Below are 13,947 nucleotides of genomic sequence, written 5' to 3'. Positions count from 1 at the left end.
CAGGTATGTCTAGGTAGAGCTGAGACTTAGATAAAGAAAAACCTCACTGAGGAGTAACTTTTTTAGTCCTTCAACAGAGCCATCCCAACCATGAGCTTCCTCTTCCCAACAAATCCCTCAGGCAGTTATTGGCCAGGTTAAGGACCTCTATTTCTTCTTAAGCACATTCCAAATACTTCCACAGGGCTTTTGTTAGTATATTGCTAATATTATGTAATTTTAAGTATTTTCTAAATAGAAATTGAGGTACAGTGATTAGATATTAGAACCTGTGTTATTAGATCTCATTTTCTTGGTTAATTTGCTCGCTGTCACCATTAAAGTAAAACGAGGAGGTTGGGCTAAATGACTTCTCATGTCTAGCCCAGGTTCTATATACAAACTTAGGAAAGGCTCAGGCAAGATCATTATTTGGAGAAGACAAGATGGTTTGATTGTTCTCACTATTCTTTCTTACTGCTGCAGAAAGGGCTTATAGCATGGGCTCGGTAAATGTTGAGTGAATGACGTATGGTTTTGTCTCATACTAAAATTTCCACTAGGCCATTATCAATGGGGAAGACATCGTTCACCAAAGCCTTTGGTGGCTTTGTAGGAAGTAAGGTAAAGCTCAAATCCTAGGGAAAGAAGACTCTTTTTCTCTAAGAATTTTTTGGTCCAGTCAGTTCTCCCAAACACTAACCAACCAGAGTGCCTGCCTTTTGAAATGCTGGAGACAGGTAGAAATGAAAACAAGCCCCAGCAGGGGTCAGAGCTAAGAAGGACCAAAGTAGCTGGCAGAAAATTAGGCCTCAGTTTCTAAGCTGAGGACTCCAAAGCAGGGACTTGGATTTTCTGAGTGAAATCAGCAGAAACAATGACAAACAAATGGGCACCAGGAAATGAATATGGCATCAATAAAATCTAGTCCGTTGAACTAGATTCTGGCAGTCTGGGACTTCACTAAACTCTTCCTGTGGTCACTTTGCTGCTCTCCCACCAGGAGTCTTCTTCCCCCTCATCTACCTACCAGCTCACCCAGGTTCCGCCTTCTCCCCATCTAATTCCCTATTCTTTCTTTCCAGCCATTGTCAAACCTGCGCTTTGGGATCTATCTGTGTCCAAATACAAGTATTCATTCAGTAAAACTTATGGGAGAGATGTAATGTTTCTTTTAAAAATAAGTATATATACACATACAGAGAGCGACTGTTAGTGAACTGGGGCTGAATCTTCTCAATTAGGACAGAAATCACAGCTGCACCCTACCTGGCAGACGGAGACTGGGCCTACCAACATAGAGTGCCTGTCATAAACACTGTTTACCCAGCACACACGCAGAACTCATTAGCACACACTGAAAATTATTCCACCCCCCTGGGCAAAAGGTTAAACTCAAAGTCAATAACCAGAGGGGGGAGTCAAACACGCAGAGCAGATGCAAGCCTTTTTTTAATAACTTAAAAATAAGATCAAAAAGCTCTTACCTCTGTTAAAAACTTATTAGAAGGCATTAAACCTAGTCTAGGATTTTTAAAGCTAATAGTTAATCAGGAATAATGATCTGCCAAAAAACAAAAACAAAAAACAAAAAACAAACAAATTTAAAAAACAGAAAACAGCAGTTCTGTAACAAAAGCAACTGTTTCATATCCTTCTGGGAGCAGGAGAGTCCACCAAAGCACATCATGGACTGTTGCTCTTTGTGAGTTTATCTTTGGAAATCTGCTCTAATACTTGCTTTGGACTCCTCTCATACATAAAAAGAAGCCACGTCATGGTTTTATGCACCTTCTACTGATGGAATTCACTTATGCAAAAAGACTGCCATTTACAAAACTCTGTAACAATGTCCAGTTCTGAAAAGGGGGAGGGAGTGTGTTATGTGGAGCAGAGGGTACAGAATAAAGGGAAAAAAAGACCCTGAGATTCGCCCACAGCCACAGAACCCTCTGTCATGGCATACACTTTGAATCAGAATACAATTTACTTCCACCTTCTATCAAAGTGGGACTGACTTTATTTCACGCCTTCAAGAAATGACGTCACCCTAGGGGTAGCCTGAGTCCTAGGGCCTGCCTCACAGTGAGTCAGGGTACACTCTCCCAGCATGACCAGGCCTACAGAGAATCCCAACACTCTCTTCTCCTTTCTGGAGCTGCTCTAGAACCACATCAGGCCTGAGAAGTGGGCACCATTGGCCCTCCCTGTGCTGCCAATTGTGCTTTATTTAAAAAGTGCTCACCTAAGTAAGATTCAGTTTTCAAAAAGCTCTATGTGTGAAGGACAAGGCACTGTCCCCTCTAAACAACACTATAGATAGCTTTCCTTTATGGCGAAATGGTGAGAGCATAAAGAATAGATATGTCATCTTGAAAAGATGCTCTGGCTGCCTATTACTCAGCTGACCTCTGTGAATGGAACCCAATCCACAGGATCCAAAAGAGTCTGCCCGTGTTTATGATCCTACTCTCCAGCAGACAAAAGTGTTCCTAAGTCGTTACCTCCCTGCTGAGGGCAAAGGTCTAGTGGGCCAGACACCTAAACTGAGAGCAACAGTGAGAGGGTAAGAGGCACCAGGATTACCAGGGCAGAACGGAGGACAGGGCCACATGATAGATAATCACATGATGTTTATATCATAAAAATCTTTATGTGATGGAGCAAGAAGTTGAGGTTGGGTGGTTGATACTCAGGACTGTCTTCCCTGGCAGGCAGTGTGGTAGATTAGAAAGAGTGGAATTCCATCTCAGTCTCACCTATTAGGCTAAATGACCCCAAACAACTTCTCCACATGTAAAATAGCGAGGATACCTACCCCACCCCCAACCTCCACGCCAAGGCTGCTAGGAAGATGAAAAATGCGAAATGCCTAATCCAATGCTTATGGCACAGGGGGCATTCAACAAATGTTAGCCTCCCGCCTCCACACCCGTTCCTTCTCCACTTTCTCCCCGTTGCCGAAACCCACACTGGCTCCTCTTCCATCTGGTCAGAATAACCCAGAAAACTTGACCTTGAGATATCCAAACTCCTCTGACCTCCAGAAGCCACCCACATAAACTCTCATGGTAACAGACCTAGAGGCTGAGTCAGCCTCTACAGATTTCACTTTCCCCAACCAAAGGACAAGTTTTCTCTGGGGATTATACAACTTTGATGAAAAAAAAGTCACGGGAACAAGCAGTACAGACAGAACATTTTACATGCAGTCTCAGTCATTACAAAGTTGCTGTATCATAGCCTTCAACATTTCAGGGGCTGCAGAGATTTCACAAAGGCTTTGAGCCAAGTGTGGGTTCTTATTAAAGCTATGATGGACATGAACCTTTCTCTCACATCACCATTTATCAGGAAACCAGGCCCTATGGAAAAAAGGAAAGCAGAAGGACGTCATCAAGGATCATGTGGGGACCTAGGGGTGGGACGGGGAAAAAAGAAGGTTAAGGGAACCTAGATAGAGAAGGTCAATAAAAATGACTCTTCTTTCCCTTCCACTTTAGCTGGGTGTTTTTTTTAAATACAACTCTGTGCTATGAGATCTTAAAGAATATGTTACAGGTGTGTAGGTTTTCTCTTGTCTTGTGTAGATGAGAACACCAGGCAGAAATGGGTATAATTAGAACGGGAAGAGCAAATATTAGAGATGGGGCAAACCGAATAATACAACCAAACAACTGAATAATATAACCAAAACGAATATAACCACACTGAATTTTAAAAAGCTATTTGTATTTCTTTTTTTTCTAAATTATGTACATATTTACATTTATATTTGAAGGCAGTTGCCAAGAATTGACAAACTGATCAGAGTACTTTACATTCTCAAGGAATAGATCATTGGGCTTCACAGTGCTCAAAGCACTGTCTCACATGCTATTGGATCCTAATAATAAGGTATTAATACCTCTACTTTTTAAACTGAATTATAATTAACATCCAGTGCTGTGTTCATTTCAGGTGTACATGATGATTTAACAATTCTATGAGTTACTCAGTGCTCATCATGGTAAGTGTACTCACCATCTGTCACCAAACAACATTATGACAATATTATTGACTCTATTCCTTATGCCATACTTTTCATCTCCGTGACTTATTTATTTTATAACTGGAAGTCTGTACCTCTTAATCCCCTTTATCTATTTCCCCAATTCCCCCCACCTCCCTCCACTCTGGCAACCACTAGTATGTTCTCCGTATTAATATCCCTACTTTTGTTTAACAGATGAGGACATAGAGCCTAAGAGAAATGAAGTGACTTTTCCCCAAGGTCTTACAGCTAGAGTTAGAGAAAGAGTTAGAGAACTCAAACCCAGACCTCCTGATGGCAAAGCTCTCCTCCCACACCAGGCTGCCTCTCATTAATTCTACACACACACACACACACACACACACACACACACAAAACCACAGTTCTTACCTTCTAACTCCTCTTTCTCATAGTGAATGTTGAGAATTGTACTAGTCCCACCCTGGTCCACCACAGCCTCTTCATCTGGTCTCTGTTGAAATACAAAGTAGCAGCAATAGTAATATACATATGTTCATTCAAACATTCACTTAAGTCCGACCTGTATGTCTGACCCTTTTTTGCAACCCTTAGAGGAGAAAACACAATGGTTTACATACGTTTTTCATTGGAACTTCATCGTAACTTTGAGACACAAACATGACTGCCATTCTCTTTCTCATCGTATAAAAGAGCAGCCTGGGAGTCAGAGAAAATGAAGTAATTATTGCTCAAGGGCACAAATGTGGTAAAAGGCAGAGGTGGGACTGTAGTCCTATGGCTGCAGTTCTCATACAAGTGGATAATAGGTCTGCATTTTGTAAGTGGTGTCAACCACATCATTTCATTTAGGGTAAATTGGTCTCCTTGACCTCTCAACAGAGTTTGAGCCTCTTGTCCTTGAAATTCTCCATCCTGCTCCTCCGATGAGGTCTCCTCCCTCTCAACCTAAGGCTCAGCTTCTTCCTTTAACCATAATTCCCAAGCAGGAGCACTCTACCTTTTGTTTCCCTTGCTTGAGTCTTACAATGTCAACAGCAGCCTGAAACTGTTGTCTCGGTATTTGACAAACCATTGGGATGCTGACCACAAGATCCACATGTCTAAAACCAAACTAATCTTTCCAAAACTAGTACCTTGTGCTCGTTTACTTACACTCACCCATGGTACCACCATTTGAAATTTCAAATGTATTGACTTATCCATTCCACGTATATTGGGTGTCTATTGTATGTCTTCAGGGAAATCGTTTTCTCTCCTTTCTTATCAAGGCCTCCTTTGTCCTTTTTCTTGAATCCACTCTCATGTCTCATCCACTCTAGGCCAGACTCTCCAGCCCTTAAGGTCATACTGGACATGTTTTCAGTTCTGGAACCACACTTACTTTCTTTTTTGAGTGTTTCTCCCTCCCTGAACTATCAGCCTCTCCCGATCCTCACCACCAGCAGCCAATACTTATTCATCATTCCACAGATCTCAGCCTCAATGCACTTCCTTGAAAGGCATCCTTGACTACCTCTCATCTGAACTAAGCTAGGTCCCCCCATTTACATGCCCTCACAGCACACTGTAATTCTCCTTCGTAAGGAAATATCTCTGCTCAAGGGAGGGACCCTGTTTGTCTTCCTCACCACTGTTTCCCCAGCATCCTACACAGATTTTCACGTAATAGGTACTCAGTAATTCTTTGGTAAAATAATATAACAGCACCTATCTTACCAAGACCCTGAATTATTATTTTAAAAAAAAATCTGAACTCATTTTCCTGCCAATCTATTTCTCTTATCAAATCTGCAGCTCCAGCCAAGTTCACTGATCCGATGGGCATTGTGCACATTCACACTTTCATGCCTTTTCTCACATGTCCTGTCATCTAATGTGCCCCATCCCTAACTCTCAACCAAATCCTAAGCATCTTCTAGATCCTCCTCAAATTTCCAGCTTACTGTCCTAATTTTACTCTTTTCCTTTCCAGTTATCATCAATGTCCCTAAATAAGGCAACCCTGAATGTAAAGCAATTTATTTTCCTAATGAGAAGACTCAAAAAATGGGGGTTTTTTTGGAAAGATTTTATTTTATTTATTTGAGAGACAGAGAGAGAGAGAGAGAGACTGAGCACAAGCAGGGGGAGTGGCAGGCAGAGGGAGAGGACGAAGCAGGCTCCCCACAGAACAGGGAGCCAAGTACCAGGTGGGGCTCAATCCCAGGACCCTGGGATCATGACCTGAGCTGAAGGCAGAAGCTCAACTGACTGAGCCACCCACGTATCCTCAAAAAAGTTTTTGAGGACAACTTGAATAAACCAACTTTTAGGAAAGTAGATGAAAGTCAAATGTATACACACACAAATGTATACACACACACACACACACACACACACATATGCTATTTTTTTACTCAAGTGTATTTCTGCTATTTCTTTTTTTTACTCAAGTATAATTAACATACATGTTAAATTAGTTTCAAGTATACAATATAATGACTCAACACTTCCATACATTACTCAGTGCTCATCAAGGTAAGTGTATTCTTAATTCCCTTTATCTTTTTCACCCATCCCCCTGGCAAGCACCAATTTGTTCTCTGTATTTAAGAGTCTGGGGTTTGGGGATGCTTGGGTGGCTCCATCAGTTAAGCAGCTCCATTCAGCTCAGTTCATAATCCCAGGACCCCATATGTATGTGCATATATATGTAAAAAAAAATGTTGGAATATAAGCATCTGCTTATCCTTAAAAGCATATAAAGGAAGAATAAGCCATGAACAATTTTTTTTAATAAAAAATTGGATGAGGATACAAGGACAGAAAATTAGACTTCTTGGAATACACCTGATTTTATAAATACCTTACATAATTTTAAAACAAAACTAAAATTTTTTTTTAATTTTATTTATTTGACACAGAGAGCGAGAGATCACAGGTAAGCAGAGTGGCAGGCAGAGAGAGAGAGAGAGAAGGGAAGCAGACTTTCCGCTGAGCAGAGAGCCCGATGCGGGGCTCGATCCCAGGACCCTGAGATCATGACCCGAGCTGAAGGCAGAGGCTTAAACCACTGAGCCACCCAGGCGCCCTAAAACTAAAAATTTTTAAAGCAATTCCTAGAAATGAGAAACAAAATGAAAGCAAAGGTCGAATTGATGGCATAACTATTCCAAGAGAAATTATTCATGTAACTTTAAGATATAATAAATTGACTGAACATCCTTAGTGTATGCATATACCCTAAAGACAAAAAGAGTTTAAGAAGTTCTTAAACCGTAAAAAATAAAAATTAAATGGTCACCATTGGAGGATAATGCTAACAAACCAACTCATTATTTTGAAAACCATTAAAAATTTATCTTGGCTTTCCTATATAAATTGTACCATAGAGTGTATCATAGAAGAGATTAAAGAAGTTTCTTATTATAGAAAAGAATAAATGAAAAAGTTATGTTAGAATTAGGACATCACCATTTTGCAATCCCTAATGGATTGCATTGATTTTCAACAGCCAGTAACATCACAGAGAGAGACAACCAGACATTACATGTCTCCTAATGGGAGGCCATATCACCACCCATTAGGTAATCTTAACAAGTAAATTGTCCCAGAATCTGATCAAGCCTCTAAATTCAAATACCAATTTACTGAAAATACAGTGAAACACAGTTCCATGGAAAAACACCAGCATGAGAATACAGTCAACAAATCCAGACTGTGGGAAACTATAGAACAAATCCTCTCCCTCCCTGTACCCCTTTTCTAAGATAAATAATTGCAAGAAGAGAAAGACAGAAATGGAGACGGACAGAGAAAGAAGAACTTGAAAAGAGTAGTTTAAAAAAGACAACAAACCAATCTCAATGTGTGGATTTTATTTGAATCCTGATTCAAACAAGCTGAAATAATATTTTCAGGGTTTTTTAAATAATTTTTGAGACAATTGGAAATCTGAATATTGAATAGATCTTTTATCATATTAAAGAAATTGCTATTTTTTCTTTAGGCGATACTATACTCATTTTCTAAAGAATTCTTATCTTTTTTGTATGGAATTATTGAATTGCTGTCTTATATACCCGAAACTAATATAGCACTGTATGTTAACAATACTGAAATTAAAATAAAATTTTAAATTAGAAAAATAATTCTTATCTCTTAGTGTTACACACAGAAATATTTACAGATAAAACTGAAAGATTACAGACATGGAAAATAATATATTAACTTAGAAAGACTACTTTTTCACATTTTATAGTTATTTAAAAGTATTCAAAATCTTCAAATACATCTTTAACATCAATGTAAAAGACTCATATAAAGCAAAGGAATAGCTTTTAGACACAAAGACTTGTCTTTATTTCAGATTTGTTATTTATCTAGCTCATCTTTTAAACCATGGATTTCCTGATGGCAGCACCCACAATTTGTCATCTTTATGTTCTTAGAGCCCAATACAGTAGCTTACCACTATAAGTACTTTGCACTCTTGTAAGTCCCAGAAGGAGAGGTGCCGTGCCTATGTTCACCACTATGTTCATCTAACAGCTAGTATAATGTCCATTATGTGGTAAGTATCCAAAAATTGTGATGAATAAATATTTATTAGGGTCCTGAACTCTTTTATCATATGGTCATATTTTCCAATAAAACTTCATATATATGTATATTTATGAATACTTTTTCATGCTGGCTTCGCCACAGGTTTATAATATCCGAAGGATAGGATCAATTAGTTACATTGCTTAGCACTGTCCACAGATACCTGGCACAGCATAGAACACAGCAGGAATCTGGAGGAAGCAGGCAGCAGGAGGGTGGGATTGTTGATTTTATGATTCTAAGAACTATAAAAACTAAATATGGAGAGCAAGGTCAAAAATCTGAAATATTCAGGTTGAAAAATCGACTTGTTTCCTCAGTTTAGATTAGTTAACCACAGGCTAAATTCATTGAATAATCGTTCATCCACTTCCTTTGTCTTGCCAAAGAAAACAGAGCCACAGTCAAACCCCATTAGCCAAAGCATTTGAAATGTCAGGCTTGAAAGTGAATGTGCAAGCTTTGTTTGGATCCCTGTTCAAAGAAACCAAATATTTAAAAAAAATTACAAGGCACCCACATCAACTTAAACAACTAAATGGATATTTATTATATTAAGGAGTTATTGTTAATTTTTTAAAAATAATAATATTATGATTTGGTAGTTACGTCATTTTAAAAAGTCCTTAATCTTTAGTGATACATACTGAAGTTTTTACTGATGAAATTATATGATGTCTGGGATTTGGAGAATGGGCAAGGACATAATGAAACAAAATAGATATGTGTTCACTGTTGAAGCCAGGTCACGGGTGCATGACGAGTCAATTTAACAAGTCTTTTTATTTTGTTATCTGCTTGAAATGTTCCATAAATTTTAAGTATATACAAACCTTATTTAAAATCATAAAAAAAAAAAAAAAAAAGAATAGCAAGTCTTCTTGGTCTGTACTTGCTGCCGAGGCCTCACTAGCTGGCTGTTATTTCCTCTGATACCATCATTTTTTCTGGCAGAGAGGACTTCTTATCATAGATTTCTAAGGTTCTCCTGAAGGGCCTTCAGGATTATGTGTGAATACGCATTTTTCTTGAGAGGGTCCATAACTTTCATCAGATTCTCAGGGAAGCTGTGACTCAGAAAAGATTGGAATCATGAGAACCACATTATGTAATTTTAGGAGAAAAGGGAAAGAAAGGAGGGAAGGAAAGAAGAGTGAACTAGAGAAAAGGTGGTGTTTCTAAGTCTCCTCTTTTCTATACTTCCTCCCAGCTCACTGACAATGACCCCCTATGTAAATGTGAATTGATCTGGGTGCCTACCTCAAGGACTAGAGAAGAGAAAAAGAACTAAGGAGGTTAAATACACATTAAAACACTGAAATTGCAAGGCATATCTTGTAAAGAGTCTTGAAAAATGAATGAATTATACCTGAGTAGCAGACCAGATTCTGACTTACAGTTAATGGACAAATGAAAAGGCAGGGGCAGGGCTGAGCCTTCCATAATGGCTCCAGCTCCTGGAAACAGCCCCAGAGGCTGCAGGGGTGGGGGAAGGCCGCAGACAATGGAGCCCACCTTGAGCACTCTCCCTGACTCATGCCTCCTAGAGCACCACTCTGGACCTGTGGGGTGGTGGACCAGTCAAACTCAACTCCTTCTCCTTTCCTGCAGTTAGTCTCAGACTTTTCACCTCCAAAGACCCCTTTTATCTTTTTTCCTAAGGATCCAATGTTTTTAGAGATTGTGAATAACACCCTTCTACCCCTCCTCTCTCCCATCCTCACCCCCAACAAAAAAGAGTCAATAAAACAACAAATATAGAAGTGACTTCCAGGGTTCTAATCAGCAAACCGAGTTGATACAATGAGTATCAGGTACAAATATTTACTGAGTACTTCCTATATACCTAGTATTGTGCCTTACATATACATTACCCAAATTAATCCTTACAGCAGTCTTAAAACAAGGCTAAGTAAGGTCTCACAAGAGCTAAGTGGGACAGGAGAAACTCAAATTCAAGCCTTTCTCTATTCTTATTAACCTTGTATGCTAATATTGCCAAAAGCAAACAACCCAGTCATTTCAGAGAGCTCAGGTCACCTAATCAGGACATTAATCCACAGCTCAAGATCCGCATTATTACCATCTTAAATCCTTAGTGTGCCAGACCCTGGTACTTGACACTTGTACTTCGCCCTTTTAGTGACCAGACTTCCAATAGTTCTCCATCTCATTCACTTCCATCTTCCTCTTCAGCCAGCGAAGTATCTCAATTCTGGCCCCTTGTACACCCTTGTCAGTGAATCTGGCCCACAGAAGCCATTTGTCTAATGCCCTCTATTTAATATCCTCACTGAATTCAGACTGCTTTAGTGAGAAAAAAAAAGGTTCCATAAGGACTTGTACAGCTGTTCCAGACCTCCTCTCTGTGGCCGTGAACTCCTGAACACCCGGTAGCTTCCTATTCCAACTCTTCAGCAGCCTGAGGGGACCTCCAGAAGCTACCTCCAGTAGCTCTGGCTTCTTTCTCAGTGATTCTTTTCTTGAACCTCACCTACAGTCACTCCTGTTCAGTATACAGATTACTAATTAGTTAGTACATGGTGGTAGGCCGAATAATGCCCCCTCCCCCCAAGTAAGGTTGTGGTAGAAGAAGTAAGGTTCCTAATCAGCTGAATTTAAAATGAGATTATCCTGGATTATCTGGTGGGCTCAACGTAATTACAAGGATCCCTAAAAAGTAGAAGAGGGGGGTGGAAGACTAGAGTCCGAGAAAGAGATGTGATGCCAAAAGTGGGGTTGGAGACATGCTGTGCTGCTAGCTTTGAGTGGAGGGAGAGAACTAGGCACCAAGGAATGCAGGTAGCCTTTGGAAGCTGCAGAAGTCAAGGAAGCAGTTTCTTCCTTAGAGCCTCCAGAAAGAAACACAGCCCTGTCAGCATTTTTGATATAGCTCAGTGAGAGCTGTGTTGGACTTGCAAAGTACAGAGCTATAAGATAATCAGTTTGTGTTGTTTTAAGCCACCAAATGAATGGTCATTTGTTATGGCAGCAACAGAAACTAATACACACATTATGGTTCCCTAACTACCAAGACCAGAGTAAACTTATTACTACTTATAGGAAACAACCAACCTCTCCGTTATCTAAGATTTGTTGCTGTTACCTAGCAGCAGATCTAAAATAAACATGGCTGCTTTCTGTGTCCTGATTAGCACTATGGCAGTCTTGACTAAGAGCCCTGTCTACCCTGCCAAGACAAATCTGAGCCATGGCAATTATCTACAGATTTTGAAGGAATTAATTTGCAACCTGAATCATCCCACAGACTACCTCAATTTCTCTGCTTGGCAGGACAGCCTGCACTGCTCCTACTGAAGCTCCCCAGTAGAGCTGGGAAAACCGGGACAGAGGATGCTCACACTTTCCCCCACTCCCACATAGGAAAACACCTAGTGGATGTCAGGAGAGGGTGAAGGGATATGGATTGTACGCTGTAGTGTGGCGAAAGGAGAAATCGGTAACATCCAGCCAATGTTATCTGGGCTCCAACGCATGCCTGTCATTAGGTGCTAGCATTCAGGTCTCCCTCAGGAAGTCTTGGTTTGGACGAGTTTTTCCAGGTCCACAGAAGATATGGAATGTGATTGCTTTCTCATCAGTCCTTCTCATCAGCCATCCTTTCCAATTATCACCCATTTCCCAGGGCTTGGTATTCTGAAGATTTCTGCAGAATTTTCCGTTCTGAGCAGTCCTGACTCACATAAAAGCCTTGGTAATTACCCAAACTCACTTGCTCGCCTGCCACTTATTCTGAAAGAGGTGATCAGGAGAACTTTGAAGACACAAGATGTCCTCAGTTCCAGTCCAAACTAGAGGCTCTCCCTAAAGCTTTCTGCTCTTCCTCCTCCCTTACTACCCAACCCCTTTAAGAGCTCATTGACTCAAAAGATCAGTAACCACCTCCAGAGATCTCATTAAAATTCCATAATGCAGACCTTCGTTAGGTCATCGTACATTACAAAAAAAAAAAATTGTCATCCTAAACTATAGCCTCCTAGCTGGCCTCCCTCAGTCCAGTCTCTTCCCAATCCAACATATCCTTTGTATACCTTGCCACGTATCTTCTCAAACACTTATTAAGTGCACTCCAAGCCAGGCACTGGTGTAGGTTTCAAAGACACAAGCTACCGTAATACAGAGTGATTAAAAGCACATACTTTGGAGATAGTAATAGCACTTGGTGGGCATTGTGAGCAGAGAAGACCGAATGATGAATTCTGATAGTGATATAGAGCCAGACCTTGAAAGTTAAATGGAATATTCCAGGTGAAGAGGACGGGAAAGATTTCACAGCAGGAACACCCAAGCAAAGGCACAGCAGCACACGAGGGAGAGATTTGTATAATCAAGCAACGGACACCTGATGCTCTGTGCTAATCCTGACAAGACCAGGAGCTCCTTGAGGAGAAGCACATTAGCTTTGGATATAAGAAAATCATTCATTCACTCATGCAACTAAGCACCAATTTTATACCAGGAACTGTGCTGTATAATAAGATTTCCGCCTGGTCCTTGTCCCCATGAAGCTTCCCTTCAAAAAGATAATATAGAAGTCAAACAAGAACACTTCAGATGAGTTGTAAGTGCTATTAAGAACTTAAAATAGGGGGCGCCTGGATGGCTCAGTGGTTTAAGCCTCTGCCTTCGGCTCGGGTCATGATCTCAGGGTCCTGGGATCAAGCCCCACATCGGGCTCTCTGCTCAGTGGGGAGCCTGCTTCCCCCTGCCTCTCTGCCTACTTGTGATCTCTCTCTGTCTATCAAATAAATAAATAAAAATCTTTAATTAAAAAAAAAAGAACATAAAATAGGATCATATGAAAGAGAGTGACTGTGGATGGAGGTCAGGGAAAGGCACTCTGAGGAGGTAGCATTTGAGTTGAGTCACCAAAAAACCTGGGTAGAATCATATCCTACACAGAGAAAAGGACAGGAACGAAGGTCCTAAAGCATGAAGGAGCTTGCCATATCAAAGAAACAGAAAGAAAGCCAGTATAGGGTTCCATGGTGAGAGAATGGAGGAGACGCAGTCAGTGCTGAGCACATTGAAGCTTGGTAAGCCATGATGAGTTTGGATCTTATTCGAAAATGCACCGGGAAGCCACTGAAGAGTCTCAAGATAGGATCAGGCATGATTTGTATTTTTAAAAGCTCTCTCTGGCTGCCATGTGGAAAGTGGACTGTAGAAGGGCGAGAAAGAGAGAGCAGAGGGAAGTGTAGGAGGACAGTGCAGTAGTCCAAACCAAAGAAACAGCCTAGACTTATGACATTTAGATGTGATGCCTAGAATCTCTGTTTACACCAAGTTACACAATCTCCTCGCTCTGCAACGTCCATCCCCTTGCCCAATACACACACACAGCCTAA

General features: G+C 40.5%; 1 protein-coding gene across 7 annotated transcripts in view; it reads right to left on the bottom strand.

Moving 5' to 3' along the window:
• The window catches only part of SLC4A8 (solute carrier family 4 member 8), a 103,865-nt gene that overhangs the window by 59,905 nt on the left and 30,013 nt on the right, over positions 1-13,947 (bottom strand). For 4 of the 7 annotated variants that reach the window (XR_004286955.1, XM_032348234.1, XM_032348235.1 and 1 more), the window contains exon 2: positions 4,403-4,484. Coding sequence is in view for 4 of the 7 variants with exons in the window: in XM_032348235.1 (XP_032204126.1) it covers positions 4,403-4,484 (82 nt within the window). In the remaining 3 variants the exon portion in view is untranslated. Of the gene's footprint in view, positions 1-4,402; positions 4,485-4,611; positions 4,630-9,411; positions 9,646-13,947 lie in introns of those variants that run through there. The other 3 variants (XM_032348236.1, XM_032348237.1, XM_032348233.1) reach the window with 3 other exon arrangements.

This window comes from Mustela erminea, chromosome 6, assembly GCF_009829155.1.
Source record: "Mustela erminea isolate mMusErm1 chromosome 6, mMusErm1.Pri, whole genome shotgun sequence".
Taxonomy (NCBI): Eukaryota; Metazoa; Chordata; class Mammalia; order Carnivora; family Mustelidae; genus Mustela; species Mustela erminea.
Note: the sequence above shows the minus strand (reverse complement) of the source record. Positions and strands in the feature narration are given on the sequence as shown.